Consider the following 21,041-nt stretch of genomic DNA (forward strand, 5'->3'; position numbering starts at 1 on the left):
GGCAGGCAAAAGACAGGTCAAAGACAGGCAGAGGTCTGTAATCCAGGGTAGAGTCTATAAGGTGCAGGCTCGGGGTCAGGCAGAATGGTCAAAACCGGGGAATCTAGGAAATAGAACTTGAGAAGACAGGGAGACGGGAAAACACGTTGGTAAGACCTGACAAGACAAGACAAACTGGCAACAGACAAACAGAGAACACATGTATAAATACACTGGGGATAATGAGGAAGATGGGTGACAGCACGAAGACAGGTGAAACAGTTCAGGGTGTGACAAATTGGTATATTTAAAAATACTCTGATCTTGTATATTATTTAGGGTTAGGAAAGTAGTTATGAATAATTTAAAAAATGGTTTGGCGACACTTTCAGCACTAAGTTCACTATATATACATAAGTATGTGGGCACCCCTTCAAAGTAGTGGATCTGGCTTTCAGCCACACCCGTTAATGACAGGTGTATAAAAATCGAGCACATGGCCATGCAATCTCCATAGAGAAACATTTCATGTTTCTGCCCTGCTAGAGCTGCCCCGGTCAACTGTAAGTGCTGTTCTTGTGAAGTGGAAACATCTAGGAGCAACAACGGCTCAGCCGCAAAGTGGTAGACCACACAAGCTCACAGAATGGGACAGTCGACTGCTGAGGCGCATAGCACATAAAAAATAATCTGTCCTCGATTGAAACACTCACTATCGAGTTCCAAACTGTCTCTGGGAGCAATGTCAGCACAATAACTATTCATCGGGAGCTTAATGAAATGGGTTTCCATGGCCGAACAGCCGCACACAAGCCTAACATCACCATGCGAAATGCCAAGCATCGGCTGGAATGGTGTAAACCTCGCCGCCATTGGCCTCTGGAGCAGTGGAATCGCATTCTCTGGGGTGAGGGAGGTGGTCAGGGAGGTGACCAAGGACCCGATGGTCACTCTGACAGAGCTCCAGAGTTCCTCTATGGAGATGGGAGATCCTTTCAGAATGACAACCATCTCTGCAGCACTCCACCAATCAGACCTTTATGGTAGAGTGGCCAGACGGAAGCCACTCATCAGTAAAAGGCACATGACAGCCCGTTTGGAGTTAGAGGACTAGAGGACTCAAACCATGAGAAACCAGATTGTCTGGTCTGGTGAAACCAAGATTGAACTCTTTGGCCTGAATGCCAAGCGTCACATCTGGAGGAAACCAGGCACCATCCTTACAGTGAAGCATGGTGGTGGCAGCATCATGCTGTGGGGATGTTTTTCAGCGGCAGGGACTGGGAGACTAGTCAGGAATGAGGGAAAGATGAAAGGAGCAAAGTACAGAGAGATCCTTGATGAAAACCTGCTCCATAGGGCTCAGGACCTCAGACTGGGGCGAAGATTCACCTTCCAACAGGACAACGACCCTAAGCACACAGCCAAGACAATGCAGGAGTGGCTTCGGGACAAGTGTCTGAATGTCCTTGAATGACCCAGCCAGAGCCCAGACTTGAGCCCGATCTAACATCTCTGGAGAGACCTGAAAATAGCTGTGCAGCGACGCTCCCCACAACCACCCTGACAGAGCTTGATAGGATCTGCAGAAAAGAATTGGAGAAACTCCCCAAATACAGGTGTGCCAAGCTTGTAGTGTCATTCCTAATAAGATTTGAGGCTGTAATCGCTGCCAAAGGTGCTTCAACAAAAGTACTTTGTAAAGGGTCTGAATACTTACGTGAATGTAATATTTCAGTTTTTCTAAAATACTGTTTTTGCTTTGTCATTATGGGGTATTGTGTGTAGATTGATGTGGGGAAAAAACGATTTAATCAATTTTAGAATAAGGCTGTAACCTAACAAAATGTGGAAAAAGTCAAGGGGTCTGAATACTTTCACAACGCACTGTATGTGGGTATACCCGACTCTGGCTACCGATTAGTGGAAAAATTTGATATGATCAAAATTGTAAAAAAATACAGTGGAAAGTCCGGTAATATAATTAAAACATTCTATAAATCATAAATCTATTAGGTAGGTTTGGCACTATATACTGTTATTTGCGCATGTCAACAGAAGCCTATAGAGTGAGTCTCTTTCATCCTTGCAAATTATAAAGGCCAGCATTTAATAAACTTCACTGTGGAAATGGTGATAAGCTATGTATGCTTCAGTTTGCTGCCATTATGACTTATGTTTATGACTTATGTTTAACAAGATAAAATAGATTTATAGATTTTTAAAAATGGTCATTTATGTTTACAATCCCCTTATCCAAACGGCTTACTCATCTTATCAATCGCTCTGATCAATTTGTAAATTACATTTAATGGAGAATGGTTTTATTTCTATCTGGGAAAAATACATTTGATGGTTTTCCACTAGGAACCAACAGGTTGCTTGACCTTATTCATCGCTTTATCGACACATAAAGGTGGTGGAATTATTAGGGAATTAAGTCTAGGTTGGAATACGGCGTAACTGTAGACACACCTCACCACGTTCATTTCTTTGGTCTCCACCCCAAACAAATAGCAGGCGAATAAGCATGCCATTCCCATGCTTAGTCTAAGGTCAGCAGATGCGTCGAGATGAAAAAAGTCCATAAAAAAGGGAATTATGTTCCATTTACGCACGCATAACTAGCTTCCAGCTCCCGCCCATTAGGCCATAACTCTGGTCAGGAATTCCCCCCTATGAGCATAGCTTCCAGCTCCCGCCCATTAGGCCTTTATTAAAGGACGCCATCCCTTTGACCCGAAGTGCTACACTTCAGCATGATTGCATGGTGCTCTAAGTCCCCAGCTGAAGCAGATTGTCCTTGTCATTCTGTTATTAAAAACATCGTTATTAATTTACTCTTTTATGATTATCCATGGGACTAGTCTGTGGTATTTACTGTATTTGCTGCACTCCAGGGGTGTGTCCCACATGTAACCCTATTCCCTATGAGCCCTGGTCAAAGGTAGTGCACGATATAGTGAGTAAAGTGCCATTTGGGATGTACTCCAGGTAGGGGCTATATTTAGGTGCCTGTGAAATGAATGCATTAAATATGCAAAATGGGTGTGTGTGTGTGTATTGCTGGAGCCAAGAGCAAAGATGCTATCACCTTGTGTGATTAAAAAAAGTTCATTTCCTGGCCATGTAGAGGTTCTGGTCTGGTATGTTGGTATATTTGATGATCCTAGTCTAGATATCTGATTCACAGCACTAGAAGTGTAGCCTTTATATGTGTCTGGGGAGCCGTGTAGTCTAGTGACCGGCCTACTGTATGTAGTGACTAAGCTAGAAATGAATCATGTTTTATTACACATTCACACCTTTGTTTGAACACCTTTCATGTTTTTCCTTCGACATCTTTTGAAAGATTTTCACTCAGAAACATTCTGTGTTAATTACAACCACTAATTGGCGAGGAATCATTCAAATTGCTTTTACGTTAAATAGGTCAGCTCACTTTTGATGGAGTTTTTAAGCAACTTTTTTTTGACTGACAGATCATACATCACCATTTGAAGGTAGGCTTACCAAACAGGAGTTCCACTTACTCTCATTTGGTGGAATAGAACAGAGGCTGTTTGGAGATCCGTTTGGAGATTGCCATGATGTATTCACAGTGAAACGATTGCCATAACTGTGATCCCAGAGTTCATTTGCAAGCAAGCTCCATGTTTTTTTTAACCATGACATCATGGTCTAAAATACTCAACTGTCTATTGGGATAAACAATTGGCATAAAAATGGTCTTGTAATAAAAAAAATTCACATATGACATATTTTGGTCTTCTTTAGGCTTTAGTGGATGAGTAATGGCAAAACAAACTAGCCTCCATTCACATGAAAGCACCCCTTTCAAAAGCAATTGTGAAATACTCAATGCACAAACCCTCAATACCCCTTATTATATCATCAATATACTATACGTTGACATATTTGCAGTGACATACTAACCTGCAATTGTTGACATAATCACAAAAGTCAATGTTATTGACAATAGATAACCTTCGATTAAAGTGTACTGAAGCATTTACCCCAGCAGATGGTGCTCACAGTTAAGTCACTGTGTTGAAGGCTTTTTCACTGTATTGCTATTTATTCCATGGCAGGATGGCCTTGAGTGAGTTCAATGGGTACACACAGTCTGTGTCAGAGAACCCCCACCCCCAACCAGCTAGGCACGCCAAGTTTCTGATTTATATATATTTTTTAATATTCCATTTTGCTGGCCATGTTTGCAACCCTAGTGAGACAGAGTGCAACCTGTGATAAAACTATGAAAATCACAAATAATCAAATTTTAGATCAACTACTTGATTTAAGCTAATTGAATGTTTCACACTTTGAAAGAGTGAAGGTGAATTTAGTGAATTGGGATATCAAGTGTAAATTCACAATTTTCAAAACAATATAATTATTCTTGGCCACTTAATTAATAGCTAGGTTTCCATCCAATTGGCTACAGATTTTAATGCAAATATTCTCAAATCTGCAAAAAGAAAAGATGCGCATTTTCCATTCAGTGCGTGATGATGTACTGCACACAACATTTTTCATGTACTGAATAAAAATCTAAAGTTAAATGTGTTTCCATCGCTTTTTCAACTCTACTGTAGTTTTGCTACAAAAACTGTTGCATTAAATAGCAAATGTGCCTACTCTGGTCTTGGCCAGTGTAGCCAACTTAGTGACTTTGTCGCTATATTTAGCGAGTATTCAGACCCCTCTAGCGACATCTTTTTAAAAAATCGACTAGTGACAAATCTAGCGACTTTTTCTGGTGTTATTGGAGACTTTTGGAGACTCTGATGTGAAAGCACATGTTGTTCTTACTCTTCTCAACGAGCAGTGGGTGCTGCCCCCCCCCCCCCCCCTCTAAACTGTACACCCAAAATACAGAAAGGAGTGGGAATCAAACCATGAAATCAGAGGCATACAGGCATACTGCCTGTATTGTAAGGCTGATTTCTATGCCAAACGTAATGATGTAAAAAAAAAAAACACATGACAACTCAAAAACATACTCAAAAGCCAAAGCTTTATATAACAGTTCCACCCAAAACAAGCTGCCATTTATGGTTAAAAAAGTTGACTGCAAAAAAGGCTGAGGCCACCATGGCATTAGCTATCGCACTATTCCATGCTGGGATGTGATCACATTGGAGAAGCATGTAGAGCTGCTTTCTCCCCTGCTGCTACCCACTTCAAAATGCACAGGACAAAGTGCACAGAAATGATTAATGGTGTTCTAGCAACATACTTTCTGAAAACGTTGGTCGCAGATGTGGGTGACCAGCGTTTCAGCCTCCTCCTCGATGAGTCCACGGATGTAAGTGTTTCTAAGTACCTGGGGGTACTTTAGTGACACCAAGCAGACAATTGTATCAACATTTCTGGGGCTTGTTGAGTTGGAGGGAGGAGATGCCAAATCTATAGCCCGTGCTGTTGTGGCTTTCCTCGAGAAGTGTTGTCTTAAAAAAAGAGAAACTCCTGGGGATAGGGACTAACAATGCCTCTGTTATGATGGGGATTAACAATGGAGTCCATCAAGTGCTGAAGGAAGAAGGAGTTTGGCCTCAAATATCTGGTTCTTATTCGCTGTGTTGTGCCACTCTCTGCAGCTTGCTCATTTGTAGTTCTAAACATATTTAGGGTGTTTTTTACTTCACTTTTTGTCTCTCCTTCGACGTTATTCCTCTCCTACAGCGTCCATCACAATCGCATGCATACGTATTTTCCACCATAATTTGCAAATAAATTCATTAAAAATCCTACAATGTGATTTTCAGGATTTTTTTTTCTCATTTTGTCTGTCATAGTTGAAGTGTACCTACGATGAAAATTACATGCCTCTCATCTTTTTAAGTGGGAGAACTTGCACAATTGGTGGCTGACTAAATACTTTTTTTGCCCCACTGTAACTAATTTTACCGACACAAAAAATATCCCACACTGTGGAAACGAACAAATGATCTGTCGGCATTTATACAAATGTACAGTAACATCCTGTTTCCATCACAGCTGTTGTGATTTTTTTTCATATGGTATGATTTTACTCAAATAAAAAATGTGGATGGAAAGATGGTTATTGTATCAAAACTTTACAGTATATACCATGTATTCAGCAGAAATGTTTGCTTAGCTGTGCAATCTTATGTTCTAAGCAGAGATTTTATTTTGCAGCAATGTAATTTTAAAAAAGGATCCCGTCTTCTTCATAGCTCCACAGCTGAACTTCCTAAAAATCTGGAGAGAGAGCTGGAATGGCATACATACACAATCCATGACTCAATTATTTTAAGGCTTAAAAATCCTTCTTTAACCTGTCTCCTCCCCTTCATCTACACTGATTGAAGTGGATTTAACAAGTGACATCAATAAGGGATCATATTGTAGCTTTTACCTGTATTTATCTGGTCAGTCTGTCATGGAAAGAGCAGGTGTTCCTAATATTTTGTACATTCAGTTTATTTTTTATGGTATCATACATAATGGGAAAGATATCTAGCTCAGGCCTTTCAAATGAGAGATTGATTTAGTGGCAGTGGCATGTATATTGTCTACCATAGAAAATGGGCTTTTACAGGACATGGAGAACAAACTACCAGTGCATGGACATTCTAAAAGTTTAACCCTTAGCCTATCCTATATTGCAGGTCTAGTTGAGACAACACACAGAGAATATACTACTATCGTCCATCTTTAAATCCCATTTTAGAATGTCATAGCAGCAGCAACAATTACTACAGAGCTTGAACAAACTGGTTTGTGCACGAGATATTTCTTAAAGTTGGACCCTAAAACCTTGCTTATATGACATGTCTAGATGAGACAACAACACACACAATATACCTCCATCGTACAGCTTTAAATCCAGTTTTATATTGTCATAGCAGCAGCAGCACATAGTCACCTGTTCAATAATGGCCACTCGACAGCTAGTTTTTATCTGATGTGCAATTACCCAGCATGTTTGCATTGTTCTGTTGTATCCCAGGTGCACAGGATGGCAAGTCGGCTGGTCTCTGTGTAAACATGGCAGAGGAAATGCTGTTGCCTTGGAAACCTGCCCGAGTCACCACCACATTCCATGTTGCTCAGGGCATTTTTCTCTGCCATGTCATCGCAAACGTGACAGATTGATGCCATTTGTAGATCTGTTTGGCTCTTTCACAAATTGTCCATTTGAATCCTTAAATTCTGCATTGAATGAATTAGGATGAAGTGGGGTTACAATCAATGTTCCCTCTAAAGCACAGCTCTCCTGGACTGCCAAGCAGAAGAAATATTAGCACGCGCAGAGAAGCACGAGATTGAATTTCACTCAACTTTTCCCTTTACTTTGGGAATTGTGATCGAATCAACGCAATATTAGCCACTTTCAATGCAACATAACAAAACAAAATGAACTACGCAAGACTTAGCATGCAAAACTAACAACACAGGAGATTTTGTTGTAGGCAGAACACATCAGAGTATGATTTTATTGAATTGACTGGCACGACTCAGGCATGTACTCTGCACAGACCAGTGCGCCATAACCAATCAGAGATGCAGTAGGCCTATATGAAAATCGACCATTGCCATTTATGGATCTGTGCCATTCACTTTAAACTGGACTGTTTTTACAGCATCAGCAGTTGTGGGTAGATGCGCTTGTTTTGAGATCAAAGTGAGTTACATGTAGCGAGGTGTCCACATTTGTACATTTGTTCATATCCTTTGCTAGTTAGTAAGTTATTAGCCCAGTTATAGATCATTTGTAGTCAGCAATGGGGGAGTGATTGCTTCCTATAAGAGCACAAAACGTGTGCATTTCTAGACATTTTTGAAGAGCGAGTAAGGTAAAGTGCTTGCTTATGTCTCATTTTGTTGTATTTTGAGACACTCTGGTAGGCCTACATTATGATCAAATAGCCACAGTAGCTTACTTGACCATTGTTAAAACTAACTTAAAGCGGGTACAGTCCCAGTGTTAACATTACGCGTTGTGCCGGAAGATGCACAGAATTTTCTGAATTTTTCTCTCAGCAGACCTGAAATTTTCTCAGTGATGATAAAAAAAATATAGCAAACATTGGTTCCAATATAACATTTTGAGTTGAGATGTAGGATGAAGTGACGTTCGTGGAGAAAAAGCATTAAGACCTTGGAGAGGATTGCTTTTTCAATGTGCCATTCACACAGCTGGGAGATGGATGTAGCAGATGAACGAATGTTCATGTTTCTGCGCAAACATTCTCCATGTTGTCATGTAAGCCCAAGACAAACCACTAACCGCTTACCGTAAAGTCAAGATGTTCCTCCTCGTTATTTTGGGTAGGTTATTTGAATAGGTTGTTGTCTTGGTGGCGTAATCTAATAGCCCAGTCCCAGATCTGTTTTGTGCCAAAACAACTATAGTATATGCAGCTCTGGGACCAGGCTAGTAATCTCTACAAGTTTTGCCTTCCTTTCATTTGTCAAAATCGATAACTTCATTATCTATTGAAATCTAATTTACAGTCCCACCCTGCTGAGCAATACGCCAGTCCACTAGTATCATCCTCTGTTAGCATGATGCTAAACATCAGAATATTCTCTAGTCACGGAGGCCTACTGTACGTCACTACGTAATGTGTTCTTCTATTAGCAATGAGTCATCGACTAACAGGCAGGAGAAGGAAGAGAATACATGTCTTGTTAAGCCTGCGTTGGTTGAGGCGTGGTTGTGAAGCTAAGTCCGGTTAAGTCCATTGTATTCTCTGTGGAGGAACCATAGACTGTATACAAGGATAATGGAAGAGAGCAGGTTTTAAGGTTTGTGGGATTTGAGGTCTCAAAACCTGTCAACAGCACCATTCTCACCCCAGCGAACTACTCCCCCGGAGTAAGATCTCGACAGTAGTCTACAGTGCCTTCAGAAAGTATTCATACCCCTTGATTTATTCCACATTTTGTTACAGCCTGAATTCAAAATGGATTAAATGTTGTTGTTTTTACCCATCTACACACAACACTCCATAATGACAATGTGAAAACATGTTTTTAGAAATGTTTGCAAATTTGTTGAAAATTAAATATAGAAATATTAAAGTATAAGTATTCACACCCCTGAGTCAATAAATTGTAGAATCAGCAGCAATTACAGCTCTGGATATTTCTGGGTAAGTCTCTAAGAGCCTTTGCACACCTGGATTGTACAGTATTTGCACATTATTTGCAAATAATTAATTTGTCAATTTGGTTGTTGATCATTGCTAGAGAGCCATTTTCAAGTCTTTCCATAGATTTTCAACCCGATTTAAGTGAAAACTGTAACTAGGCCATTCAGGAACATTCAATGTCATCTTGGTAAGCAACTCTATTGTATATTTGGCCTTGTGTTTTTAGGTTATTGTCCTGCTGAACTTTGAATTTGTCTCCCAGTGTCTGTTGGAAAGTAGATTTTCCTCTAGGATTTTGCCTGTGCTTAGCTCTATTCCATTTATTTTCATCCTAAAAAAACTCTAGTTCTTGCCGACAACAAGCATACCCATAACATGATGCAACCACCACCAACCATGCTTGAAAATATACTACATTACAAAAGTATGTGGACACCTGCTTGTCGAACATCTCATTCTAAAATCATGGGGATTAATATGGATTTTGTCCCCACTTTGCCGCTATAACAGCTTCCACTCTTCTGGGAAGGCTATCCACTAGATGTTGGAACATGGCTGCGGGGACTTGCTTCCTTTCAGTTACAAGAGCATTAGTCAGGTCGGGCACTGATTTTGGGGGATTAGGTCTGGCTCACAGTCGGCGTTCCAATACATCCCAAAGGTGTTTGATGGGTTTGAGGTCAGGGCTCTGTGCAGGCCAGTCAAGTTCTTCCACACCGTTCTTGACAAACCATTTCTGACAGTCCTCACTTTGTGCACGGGGGCATTGTCATGCTGAAACAGGAAAAGTCCTTCACAAACTGTTGCCACAAAGTTGGAAGCACAGAATTGTCTAGAATGTAATTGTATGCTGTAGCGTTAAGATCCCTTCACTGGAACTAAGGGGCCAAGCCCGAACCATGAAAAACAGCCCGAGACCATTATTCCTCCTCCACCAAACTTTACAGTTGGCACTATGCATTCGGCAGGTAGCATTCTCCTGGTATCCGCCATACTCGTCCATCAAACTACCAGATGGTGAAGCGTGATTCATCACTCCAGAGAACGCGTTTCCACTGCACAAGAGTCCAATGGCGGCGAGCTTTACACCACACTAGCCGACGCATGGCATTGCGCATGGTGATTTTAGGCTTGTGTGCGGCTGCTCGGCCATGAAAACCCATTTCATGAAGCCCCCAACGAACAATTATTGTGCTGACGTTGCTTCCAGAGGCAGTTTGGAACTTGGTAGTAAGTGTTGCAACCGAGGACCGGCGATTTTTACGCGCTACGCGCTTCACCACTCGACAGTCCCATTCTGTGAGCTTGTGTGGTCTACCACTTCACGGCTGAGTCATTGTTGCTCCTAGATGTTTCCAATTCACAAGAACAGCACTTACAGTTGACCGGAGCAGCTCTAGCAGGGCAGAAATTAGATGAACTGACTTGCTGGAAAGTTGCCATCCTATGACGGTGCCACATTAAAAGTCACTGAGTTCTTCAATAAGGCCATTCTACTGGCAATGTTTGTCTGCATGGCTGTGTGCTCGATTTTTAGATACCTGGCAGCAACGTCTGTGGCTGAAATAGCCAAATCCACTAATTTGAAGGGGTGTCCACATACCTTTGTATACATAGTGTATGAAGTGGTACTCAGTGATGGTTTGTGTTGGATTTGCACCACATTTTTTGTAGTTTTACTTTAGTGCCTTATTGGATGCATGTTTTGGAATCATTTTATTCTGTACATGCTTCCTTCTTTTCACTCTGTAATTTAGGTTAGTGTTGTGGAGTAACAACAATGTTGTTGATCCATCCTCAGTTTTCTCTTATCACAGCCATTAAACTCTGTAACTGCTTTAAATTCACAATTGGCCTCATGGTGTGGTTTCCTTCCATTCCGGCAACTGAGTTAGGAAGGACACCTGTATCTTTGTAGTGACTGGGTGTATTGATCCACCATCCAAAGTGTAATTCATAACTTCACCATGCTCAAAGGGATATTCAATGTCTGCATTTTCTTTATTTTACCCATCTACCAATAGGTGCCCTTCTTTGCGAGGCATTGGAAAACCTCCCTTGTCTTTGTGGTTGAATCTTTGTTTGAAATGTACTGCTCGACTGAGGGACCTTACAATCTGTATGTGTGGGCTACAGAGATGAGGTAGTCATTCAAAAATCATTTTAAACACTATTATTGCACACAGAGTGACTTGTTAAGCATATCTTTACTCCTGAACTTATTTAGGCTAGCCATAACAAAGGAGTTGAATACTTATTGACTCAAGACATTTCAGCTTTTCATTTTGTATTAATTTGTAAAAATGTGTAAAAACATAATCCCATGTTTACATGATAGGGTATTGTGTGTAGGCCACTGACACAAAATCTAACACAACAAAATGTGGAAAAAGTTAAGGGGTGTGAATATTTTCTGTAGGCACTGTGTATAATACATTGCTTCCCCTGACTCCCTCGCTTTTGCTCACTTCACTTGATCTTTCTCCTCTCTCTCACCTCCTCGGAGTACGTGTGACTGTCTGTTCTGATATCGTCTTTATTTTCCCTCCCCTGCCTCTCTAAATGTCATTGATTTTTGTCTGGCTTTTTCTCTGAAAAATGTCTCTCTCCTGTGGCCCACACCTACTCATCCTCTCTGTTTATTTCTCAGAAGACTCCATATGTTTGTACGCCATCTAAGCGGCCATCTTGGTTTGGTTGTTTGCAGTGTTCACTTGATTGTTGATTACAACAATGTCACTCAGTGTTAATTGTCAATGAATAATTGAACAATTCCTCTATTATTCAATTGATTTCGCAGTCTTGGTCTCTTTATCTGTGTGTGTTTGAGGAGATCTGTAAATCACCTTGCATCCTCTAACTAAAAATTATAATTTCTAGATCAGTCGGTCTGGTCAGTTGGGGATCAGTCTCTGTGTCTCTGTCTCGCTCTCTTTCTCGGTCTCTGAAACAGGAGTGTGTATCGGACAAATTCAGTTGAAGATGAAATGTCATAGTATCCCTGTCTGTTGGATGGTGAGCAATTTACTTGGCATGAGTAGCAGAGAGTGCAGCAGGGCTGACTGATGAGATGATGTCGAGCTGTGAGGAGAAACTGTTTATGTGCCACATTGGCTGACTGTGTGTGTGTGTGTGTGTGCGTGTGTGTGTGTGTGTGTGTGTGTGCAATTCACTAGAGCGTGATGTCACAGTTTCAGGCATCCTGGTGAGAAATGGTGAAAGGAGATAGGTGGGGGATGGTACCAGTAATACTGCAGAGAGAGAGAGAGGAGAGACATACCATACCATGAAAAAGCAAATTGGAGAATTGTTGAGGTTTTATGCATCTGACATGTTTAATTTAGTGTGTTAGATTCAGTACAGATACAAGCAATAAAACCTGACTTTGATGCTCAATCTGTGTTTTCTGGAACCTTAGCACTGAACAGAACATGGGCCACATCTCTGTGTCCTAGCCCCTTACTGAAGGGGGTAATTTAGTACCCTTGCCTAGCAACCTTAGTAAAGGATGTGATTTAATGTTCCCTTGCTTCAGTGCGGCACTCCCTTACCTCGATCAGCCCACACACACACACACACACACACACACACACGGGGCCATCATCATGGCCATCAGTCCTCCACAATCCCACAGTCTCTCTCTGGCTATAAATTAACCCATTACATTATAGCCTCCGGGAGAAAGAGGAATGAGAGAGACAGAGAGAAAGGAATAATAGAAAGGAAAAAGAGAGAAAGTGAGGCATAAAGGAATGAGAGAGGAAGAGGGGAAGGAATGAGAGAGGAAGAGGGAAAGGAATGAGAGAGATTAAGGAATGAGAGAGGAAGAGGGAAAGGAATGAGAGAGATTAAGGAATGAGAGAGGAAGAGGGGAAGGAATGAGAGAGATACAAGAATGAGAGAGAGGAAGAGAGAAAGGATTCCTGTTGTTAGGTGGCACTGTTGATCGGAAGAACGAGGAGGAGTGTGCGTGTGAGAAAGAGCAACATCATCACCACGACACTGCTGTGAAAGCTGAGTCATGTAAGGCAAGAGAGCGAGGGAACAGGAAAACGAAGGGAGAGAAAAGAGGGCATGGACAAAGATAATGTAACCAGAAGGAAGCAAGCAAGGAAACAGGGAGGGGTGGTGAACGAAGGGAACAAGATCAGGTGAAGAAGAGGGGAACTAAGCATGATGGAGATAAAGATGGTGGGGAGAAGAGAGCAAGCGATGAGAGACAAATACAGTTTCAGGTGAGAGGAGTGCACTGGAGTCAAGGCAGAGCAAGAGATGAAACAGAGCAGAGCGTCGGAAAACCTGCGTACACACGAGATGGAGAGGGAGAGGGGGAGGAGTGAAGAGGAGAAGGGAGGGGTGGTAGCTGCTAACGTGGCGGAGAAGGAGGAAGGAGGGAGAGAAGGGGGCTATGCCATCGGCGCAGAGCAACACTGGAGATCAGCGCCAGACGCCAAACCCTCGGAGAGGCAGACGGAGCTCCTTTCCCCATGAGAGGAGCAAGAGAAGGAGCAGAACAGGAAGCGAAGGAGGAAAATTAAAGGGAGGGAACTCCATCCACGCCTTCTATCCTCAGCACCTACTTGCTACTCACTGTGCTGTGCAGTCTACTGTTGCTTCACTGGACTCCCTTAGACAGCCCTAGCATAGCGGAGCGTACGGTTCACACGAGAAGAGCAACTGTAAGGCTGTGTTTCTATGTGGTGTCAGAGGAAGCTGTCAGCACTCGTCATCATTAAGGCTTCATCCAAGGCAAGACCTGACGCATCATTATTTCCTCTTCAAAGGAATATCCATAGTGAATAAGTCATTATCTCCAGCTCAGTAGGACCATCTCAAAGGAAGATACCAATAGTTTGGGTTTGTTGTTGATGACTGTATTCACCACATTAGCTTCTGGAGAATGAAAGTGGACACCCACTGTTGGATCTACCTTCTCCAATCCTCATTCCAGTACCCCACATCTACAGCTACGCCATATGGAAACGATCTAAGAAGGTCTAGGTTTTTTTGAGTTCTTCAGTCCATAAGGTTGCGATTGGGCTTCTTCTCGAGAAAGGACTCTACGACGCTAGCCATGACGCCCATGCAAAAGCTCCTCCAGTTGCCGGTGAACGCGATGAATATGGTGAAAACGGCGCAGGACCAGATGGGGCAGCAGGATGAGGCCAAAAGCCCTGTGATGACCCCGGATGGCGGAAACCATAACTGGTACAACGGGGAGCCCAACGACCCGCGCCACATCCGGTTTGGCAGCGGAGGTGGAGACCAGGAGGAGCGGGCCCACCTGGAGGAAGGGGGAGGCAGTTTATCCAGCCTTGTGACCCAGCCTTTGCGGTAGGGTGCCATCAGCATGAGACACATGTGCCGTGTAAATATGTGCATAAACAGACCTGAAAACGCTTGCGTACGTGTGTTACTGATGAGTGAGTATACAGACGACAGTAATTAGACATAATGAGAAAGAGACAAGTGTAATTAGATAAGCATAAACACACACACACACCTGGGATGTGAAAACACCTTGTGTACACACACAAACTGTTAACACTATATGCCTGTTGCTTCCAGGCCTTGTGAAAACAGTAATCTATGTTAATAATACTGCTGTTAAACGCCCACACCAGTAGAAATCTACTTTTTTTGAGCTGAAAGACGATGGCCAGAGCTTACCCATGATGTTGCACAACGATTTAAGTCAGTAAAGTCACCGTTTTAGTCAAAGTATGATATATTTAAGCTTGAAGTAACAAATCAAAACTGCCGACTTTGTACAATGCGTGTGAATGCGGTAACTATTCCTATGATATGACATACAAATTATTATCAGGCCTGGGTTTTATTTGATTGTTACCACCCACTAGCATGGCATTTTTTATTCATCAGAAACCACTGCAAAGTTATTCCTCTTCGTGACTGAGATGAGCCAAACAGCCTTGTATCTACTTGGCCGCCTGAGCCATGAAGCAAATTAAAATAAGGTGCGCAAACTTGTTTTTGCACCTCCACTTTTTTAAAACAGAAAATGATCATCATTTGAAAATGTTAACAATTTGAGATAGTTTGTATTCAAAATATGTGTGACCATTTTAGAAATATAATTACTTGATATGATAGCATTTTGAAAACCCGCTCCCCCCCGTTGCCCCAACATGAATGGTTTTGACCACTAAAGTTTTGCTTCACTTCATTCTCCACGGTTTTTATTGTTGTGACGTTAGCTAGAAACCACAAGTGTATATTCAGATAATGAGCAAGCACCCGCAGAAGAAAATTCAAGCAACACATTTCATTTGTGGCATGCATGGTCATGAGCAAAGTCATTGTAGCCTTTAATTTCACTTCCCCTGTGAGAAACATGAGCACGGGCTGACCTGGCTTTGCTGTACCGCAGCCGAAGTATGCCAGCAGCCTACCTACCAATGGTTGCACCGTGTCCATTACAATGTAGAAAACCGCATATCAGCTATCTGTCAATAGTTATCCATATAACCTGGAATGTCATCTTATTATTTCTAAGTATTTCTATAGCAGATTCGTTGCCAGTAGCTTTCCTTAAGTCAATGCTTATGACAAATCCAGCCATTGAGACAGCTGGTTAATCTTTTGAATACGGTGTTGTTAAAATAAAATAAATGCAACAACGGATAAGATTAGCTAGCTAGCTACACTGACAGCTGTCAGTGCCCTATTTGTCGATGTTTATCAACTCCGCATGGAAATCCGCACACCCAATTCGTTAATATCTATATGTAGCCTTCATCGTTCTTCAGAAGTGGGGGTCTTTTAAAAGGCCACGCGTACTTACGTGACTCATCGGCTAGTGTTTGGACCTCAGAAATAAGCACACCGCTTACTCAGACACATGCGCTCACACGTATTAGTCATTGATGTTCTTTACTCCTGTGTTTCCATCGGCAACAGAATGTAAGCTTCTCACCTGAATTGCTTCTGTTTTTGTGTGTGCATGTGTACAGCTGCCGTAAGAGAGTAAATGTTTAAAGAGCACAGGGTATGAAACAGTTGCTCTAGAGGTCTTTTTTTTATTTTTGTTTTTGTGTTCTCGAGGCCTCTCTCCTGATCCCAGAGGTTTGAGCCCAGGGTTCAAAGGGTTCAGTCTGTTTTTGCGCTGTCGTAAAAAACAAAACAAAAAAAACACTAGTAGTCTCTCCTCAGCAATACATCAGAGAATTCAAGCAAATGTAGCTGTTCTTGAGAACCAATGGATAGTTTAGCAGAGGCATGAGGACGTTGTAGATTCTCAAAGTTTCTTAGTCAATTTATGTGAATTCATGGGTGGTGTAAATTACATGAGCCTTTTTAGTCGAATTTCGAATGCAAGAAGAGGCCACTTCTATGTTTTGTTTTATGGATGTGACTGTCACAGTACGAGCTTGTTCTAGCTGGAAGCTAAACTGACTATTTCAGTTAGGAAGTTTCTGCATGTTGAGGTTCACAACACAACAGCACTTTTGTGTTGTTTGATCTACTGATCAGGACTCCGGCTGGAACCTCATGCGTTTCATTAAACCGTGAAATATCTCATTTACATAAGTATTCACACGTCTGAATCAATACATGTTAGAATCATCTTTGGCAATGATTACAGTTGTGAGCTTTGCACACCTGGATTGTAAAATATTTGCATATTATTATTTTTCAAATTCTTCAAAATCTGTCAAGCTGGTTGTGGATTATTGCCAGACAGCCATTTTCAAGTCCTGCTATAGATTTTCAAGCCGATTTTTAAGTGTAAACTGTAACTAAGCCACTCGGGAACGATGTTGTCTTGGTAAGCAACTCCAGTGTATATTTGGCCTTGTGCTTTAGGTTATTGACCTGCTGAAAAGTGAATTTGTCTTCCAGTGTCTGTTTGGAAAGCAGACTGAACCAGGTTTTCCTCTAGGTCCTCCTGTGCTTAGCTCTATTCCATTTATTTTTATCCACAAAAAAACACTCTAGTCCTTGCAGATGACAAGCATACCCATAACATGATGCAACAACCACCATGCTTGAAAATATGAAGAGTGTTGTGTTGGTTTGCCCCAAACATAACGCTTTGCATTCAGGACATAAAGTTAACTCATGAACTTATTTAGGCTTGCCATAACAAAGGGGTTGAATCCTTATTGATTCAAGACATTTCAGCTTTTCATTTTTTATTAATTTGTAAAAATGTCTTAACATAATTCCACTTTTGACATTATGGGGTATTGTGTGTAGGTCAGTGACACAAAATCTCAATTTACTCTATTTTAAATTCAGGCTGTAACACAACAAATTGTGGAAAAAGTAAAGTGGTGTGAATACTTTCTGAAGGCATTGTATCCATTAGCACAAACATACAGTATAAATACCCTGCCATTGCCATGGATTTATACACAGTAAAACATACATGTACATACTCTAACTTTGTAGTAACTGCCATAGGCACCCTACTTTGCGTTTGTGAAAGGCTTCTAAAATAGTTCAAAATAGCTAGAAAGTTCTGGCTGATCTTATAAACTGACCACCAGTAACCTGACCACCAATTCAGACATTGGGCCAGTGCTCTACAATGCCTCGGTAAGTTAAATAATTGAGTACTGGGTTTGTAAATTAAGCTATTCTCTGCCGGGCAAGACAAAGACCTAGGACAGTGAAACCCAGTATAGTGTAAGGTTCCTTCTCTGTGGAACTTGATATGACTAGCTCTGGATCAACTCACCCACCTGTCTTTCTTTACTGGCAGGAGGGAAAGAGAGTGTAAGGCATTCCTAAACTAACATTTGACAAGTGTTAGTTTTGAAGTGAATCAAGTGTTAGTTTTGAAGATGGCCACCAAAAAGGCTTCTTTGGTCATGCAGGATGTAAATCTTGGCTCAATCATGTACATTATGACTTGTATTCATAAGGAGACAAATGCAAGATTTGTTAACCTAGCACTAAAATCATTTTTACTTTGACTTTAAGTTATTACCCAATTTTAATTTTACATGGAAGCATGGTTCAGTGCATTGCTTTATGGGAACTGTAGTCCTCCTTAGCTCTCCTCTTTGAAGCTTCCAGTGTTCCGTTCGAAATAACTGAATAATGCACAGTCTACCAACAGAAGCCACGGAGGAACATGAATGCAGTGGCGATTTTAGAATGTAAATCTTGGGGGGGGCAAAAAGTGGGATGCATGCCAGAAAAGCCACTACACAACACAACAAAACAATACATTAGTTGCACTATAACGGTGACAAACGGAGCCCACAAACTGTTAGGGCCTACATAAAGTTGTCCCAACAGCAGTCCCGACATCTTACCACCGCTACACCTGGCTTTCAGTGGAGCCTTGTCTGGCTACGAAACAGTTCATTCAGCCTCATTTACTGCCTTGTAAGAAAACATGTTTGTTTAAGCAAGTCAGCCATATCAACTGTGGTTTCTAATGGCATTTGAGATGTACAAACTATGGCATAAAGGGATGACAAGTGGATAAGAGGCAATCCGTAATTTCGATTTAGACATTAATGAGCGAGCTAGTACAGATGTAGTCAATATATCTATTTGTTTAGCACTTTTGAAATGTACAGCGACGGAATTCAGAACATGGGCTGTTGTTATGGTGTTCTCCCTGTACACCAAGTCAGAACCGTAGGATAAATAAATGGGGAATATAAGCAAACAATGAAAGTTCTTACGAAATGTGATGATTACATTTCTCTAAAACAAGATGTAGGCTACATGTGCACCACCAAGTCAGAACAGTAGGCAAAATTAAGAGGGGTAAATATACCAAATGATTTGCCGTGAGTCACATGGGCTACTAACAGCTTACTACACAACATACACTTAGTATTAGTTTCTTAGCTACAGTATACATATCTCCCTGGCATATTACATCCTTTATGCAGAAGCATACAATACATTTTTGGACTCACCTTGTTGTGCTGTACTAACTTGAACAGGAAGGTGGCACAACGGTCCTTCGTGGGCATATTTTGGCATCAAAGTCTGGCATTCTCTGGATTTATGGTGCTTTCAACGGTGTCTCCTGTCTGGGTCAAAATCATGATGGCGTCATTGATCTTCAGGTCGTAGCTCTAGAAACAGGCCAGAGTTCCCGACTTAAAATTTTGAGTTGGATAACCGTTCAAAATGTATTTCCCAGTTGGAGCTCTTTTTTTCCGAAATTCCAAGTTGTCTTGAACTCACTGAAGTCAAGTTTTCGCAGTTCCGAGTTAACAGTTGTTTTGAGCACGGCAAAAAGCAATGCTGCTTCATTGACAGCATGGCCAATGTTGAATGTTTATCATTTTAAACTTGGAAAATAGACACTTAATCACAGATTTAGGACCACACAGCCACTCCACTGAACAGCAGTAGTGATTGCTTTGCAATGCTTGCAGTTAGCCACTGTCACTGATTCCTTTGAAATGTTTATGTCCAATGGCCGATGAGCACCGATACGTTTTAGCTATAATTTATCTTAATAGTTTATCTTCATATGAGAAGGATTAAAAAGGATTTGCCAGTTGATTGTTAACTTGATTCATGACGATGACTGCTAGCTAATGATGTTGACATGTAGTATGATGTTGACATGATCAGTCCAATCAAAGCTACTGTAGATATGTGATTTGACGTCATTTTATCTGTGGCCAATGACCGTAAGCCTTCTTAGATGGGCACCTCTAATGTAACTCAATGGAAGCATCCAAGGAGCTTGAATGTTCGAGGTCTACCCTTAGACTTGGTGGTGACATACTGTCCCCACGAGTGATAGAACACTGAGCTAATCATGGCGCAACTAGACAACATTACCAACACCTACGCTCCATATTTTCCGCTGGCTGCCCCACCACCACAGAAAGCACTTACTCACTTATTTTTTTGGACATTGTTTGCAAACTGATATGTCACGCGTATTAATGCCAAAATAACTCTGCCCCACCTGCCCTGAATGACGGGTCGCCACTGCATGAATGTGTAGCACAGTAGGATGGTGGCACCTTTATTAAGAAGGACAGGGTTGTGGTAATGGCTGGAACGGAATTAGTGGAATGGTACCAAATACAAAAAAACAAATTTTCTATGTGTTTGATGCCATTCCATTTGCTCCATTCCAGCCATTATTGTTAGCCGTCCTCCCCTCAACAGCCTCCACTGAAGAGTACCGAGACCAAAGTAGGGGTTCCTCCTAATCATAATTCAGCTAGAAATGCTAATCAACCCTCAGGAGAGAATAAGCTATTTCAGTTCCGTCTGAACTCAATGTTGCAAAATTGGCTCTGTTGAATCTTTAATCCTCTTCTCAGGCCCAGCCACATTTAATGATGTCTTTATCTGCTTGCATCAAATGTTCTGTCTTTTTCTGATTGAATGGAATTAAGGCAATCTCCCATGGATAATACCCTCCTAAAGTTGTACTTGCTTTTCTTGTGAAATCCTGCCTGTACTTGATTATGTACCTTTCTGTAATATTTTAATTGATCAAATATGGACCGAAGGATATAACAGATTGTAGTGAAATAGATTTAGCCTTTGATATGTTTGAACGCTTTGCATGTAAAGATCAAACTTCAACCAGAAAATGCCTCAACATCAACTCAAAACAATGGTCCATTTTATTTTTACTTTCTTTAACTAGGCAAGTCAGTTAAGAACAAATTCTTATTTTCAATGACGGCCTAGGAACAGTGGGTTAACTGCCTGTTCAGAGGCAGAACAACAGATTTGTACTTTGTCAGCTCGGGGATTCGAACGCTCTAACCACTAGGCTACCCTGCCGTCCATGTAGAAAGATATGACGTTTTTCATCATCTACCAAGTTAGAGTTTTCCCTGTCTGACCCTCCAAGCTTCATTCAACACTATAGGTCATTATCAATAAAACTAGCGTTTGATTTGGTTGTTGGGAGGCAAGGAGACCTCCAGCTCTGCTAAAACCATTGAAAACTATGTGCCGTTT

The 21,041-nt window shown here is 41.4% G+C and overlaps 1 protein-coding gene across 22 annotated transcripts in view; it reads left to right on the top strand.

The window, feature by feature from the left end:
• The window catches only part of ap3b2 (adaptor related protein complex 3 subunit beta 2), a 102,821-nt gene that overhangs the window by 5,916 nt on the left and 75,864 nt on the right, over positions 1-21,041 (top strand). For 13 of the 22 annotated variants that reach the window (XM_021564951.3, XM_021564976.3, XM_021564969.3 and 10 more), the window contains exon 1: positions 12,419-14,441. The exons of the other annotated variants lie outside the window; for them this stretch is intronic. In XM_021564951.3, coding sequence (XP_021420626.3) covers positions 14,182-14,441 — 260 coding nt within the window. In that variant the 5' untranslated portion in view covers positions 12,419-14,181. Of the gene's footprint in view, positions 1-12,418; positions 14,442-21,041 lie in introns of those variants that run through there. 22 annotated transcript variants of the gene reach the window in all.

The sequence above is a fragment of the Oncorhynchus mykiss genome, chromosome 2, assembly GCF_057628025.1.
Source record: "Oncorhynchus mykiss isolate SJ-2025 chromosome 2, ASM5762802v1, whole genome shotgun sequence".
Classification (NCBI taxonomy): Eukaryota; Metazoa; Chordata; class Actinopteri; order Salmoniformes; family Salmonidae; genus Oncorhynchus; species Oncorhynchus mykiss.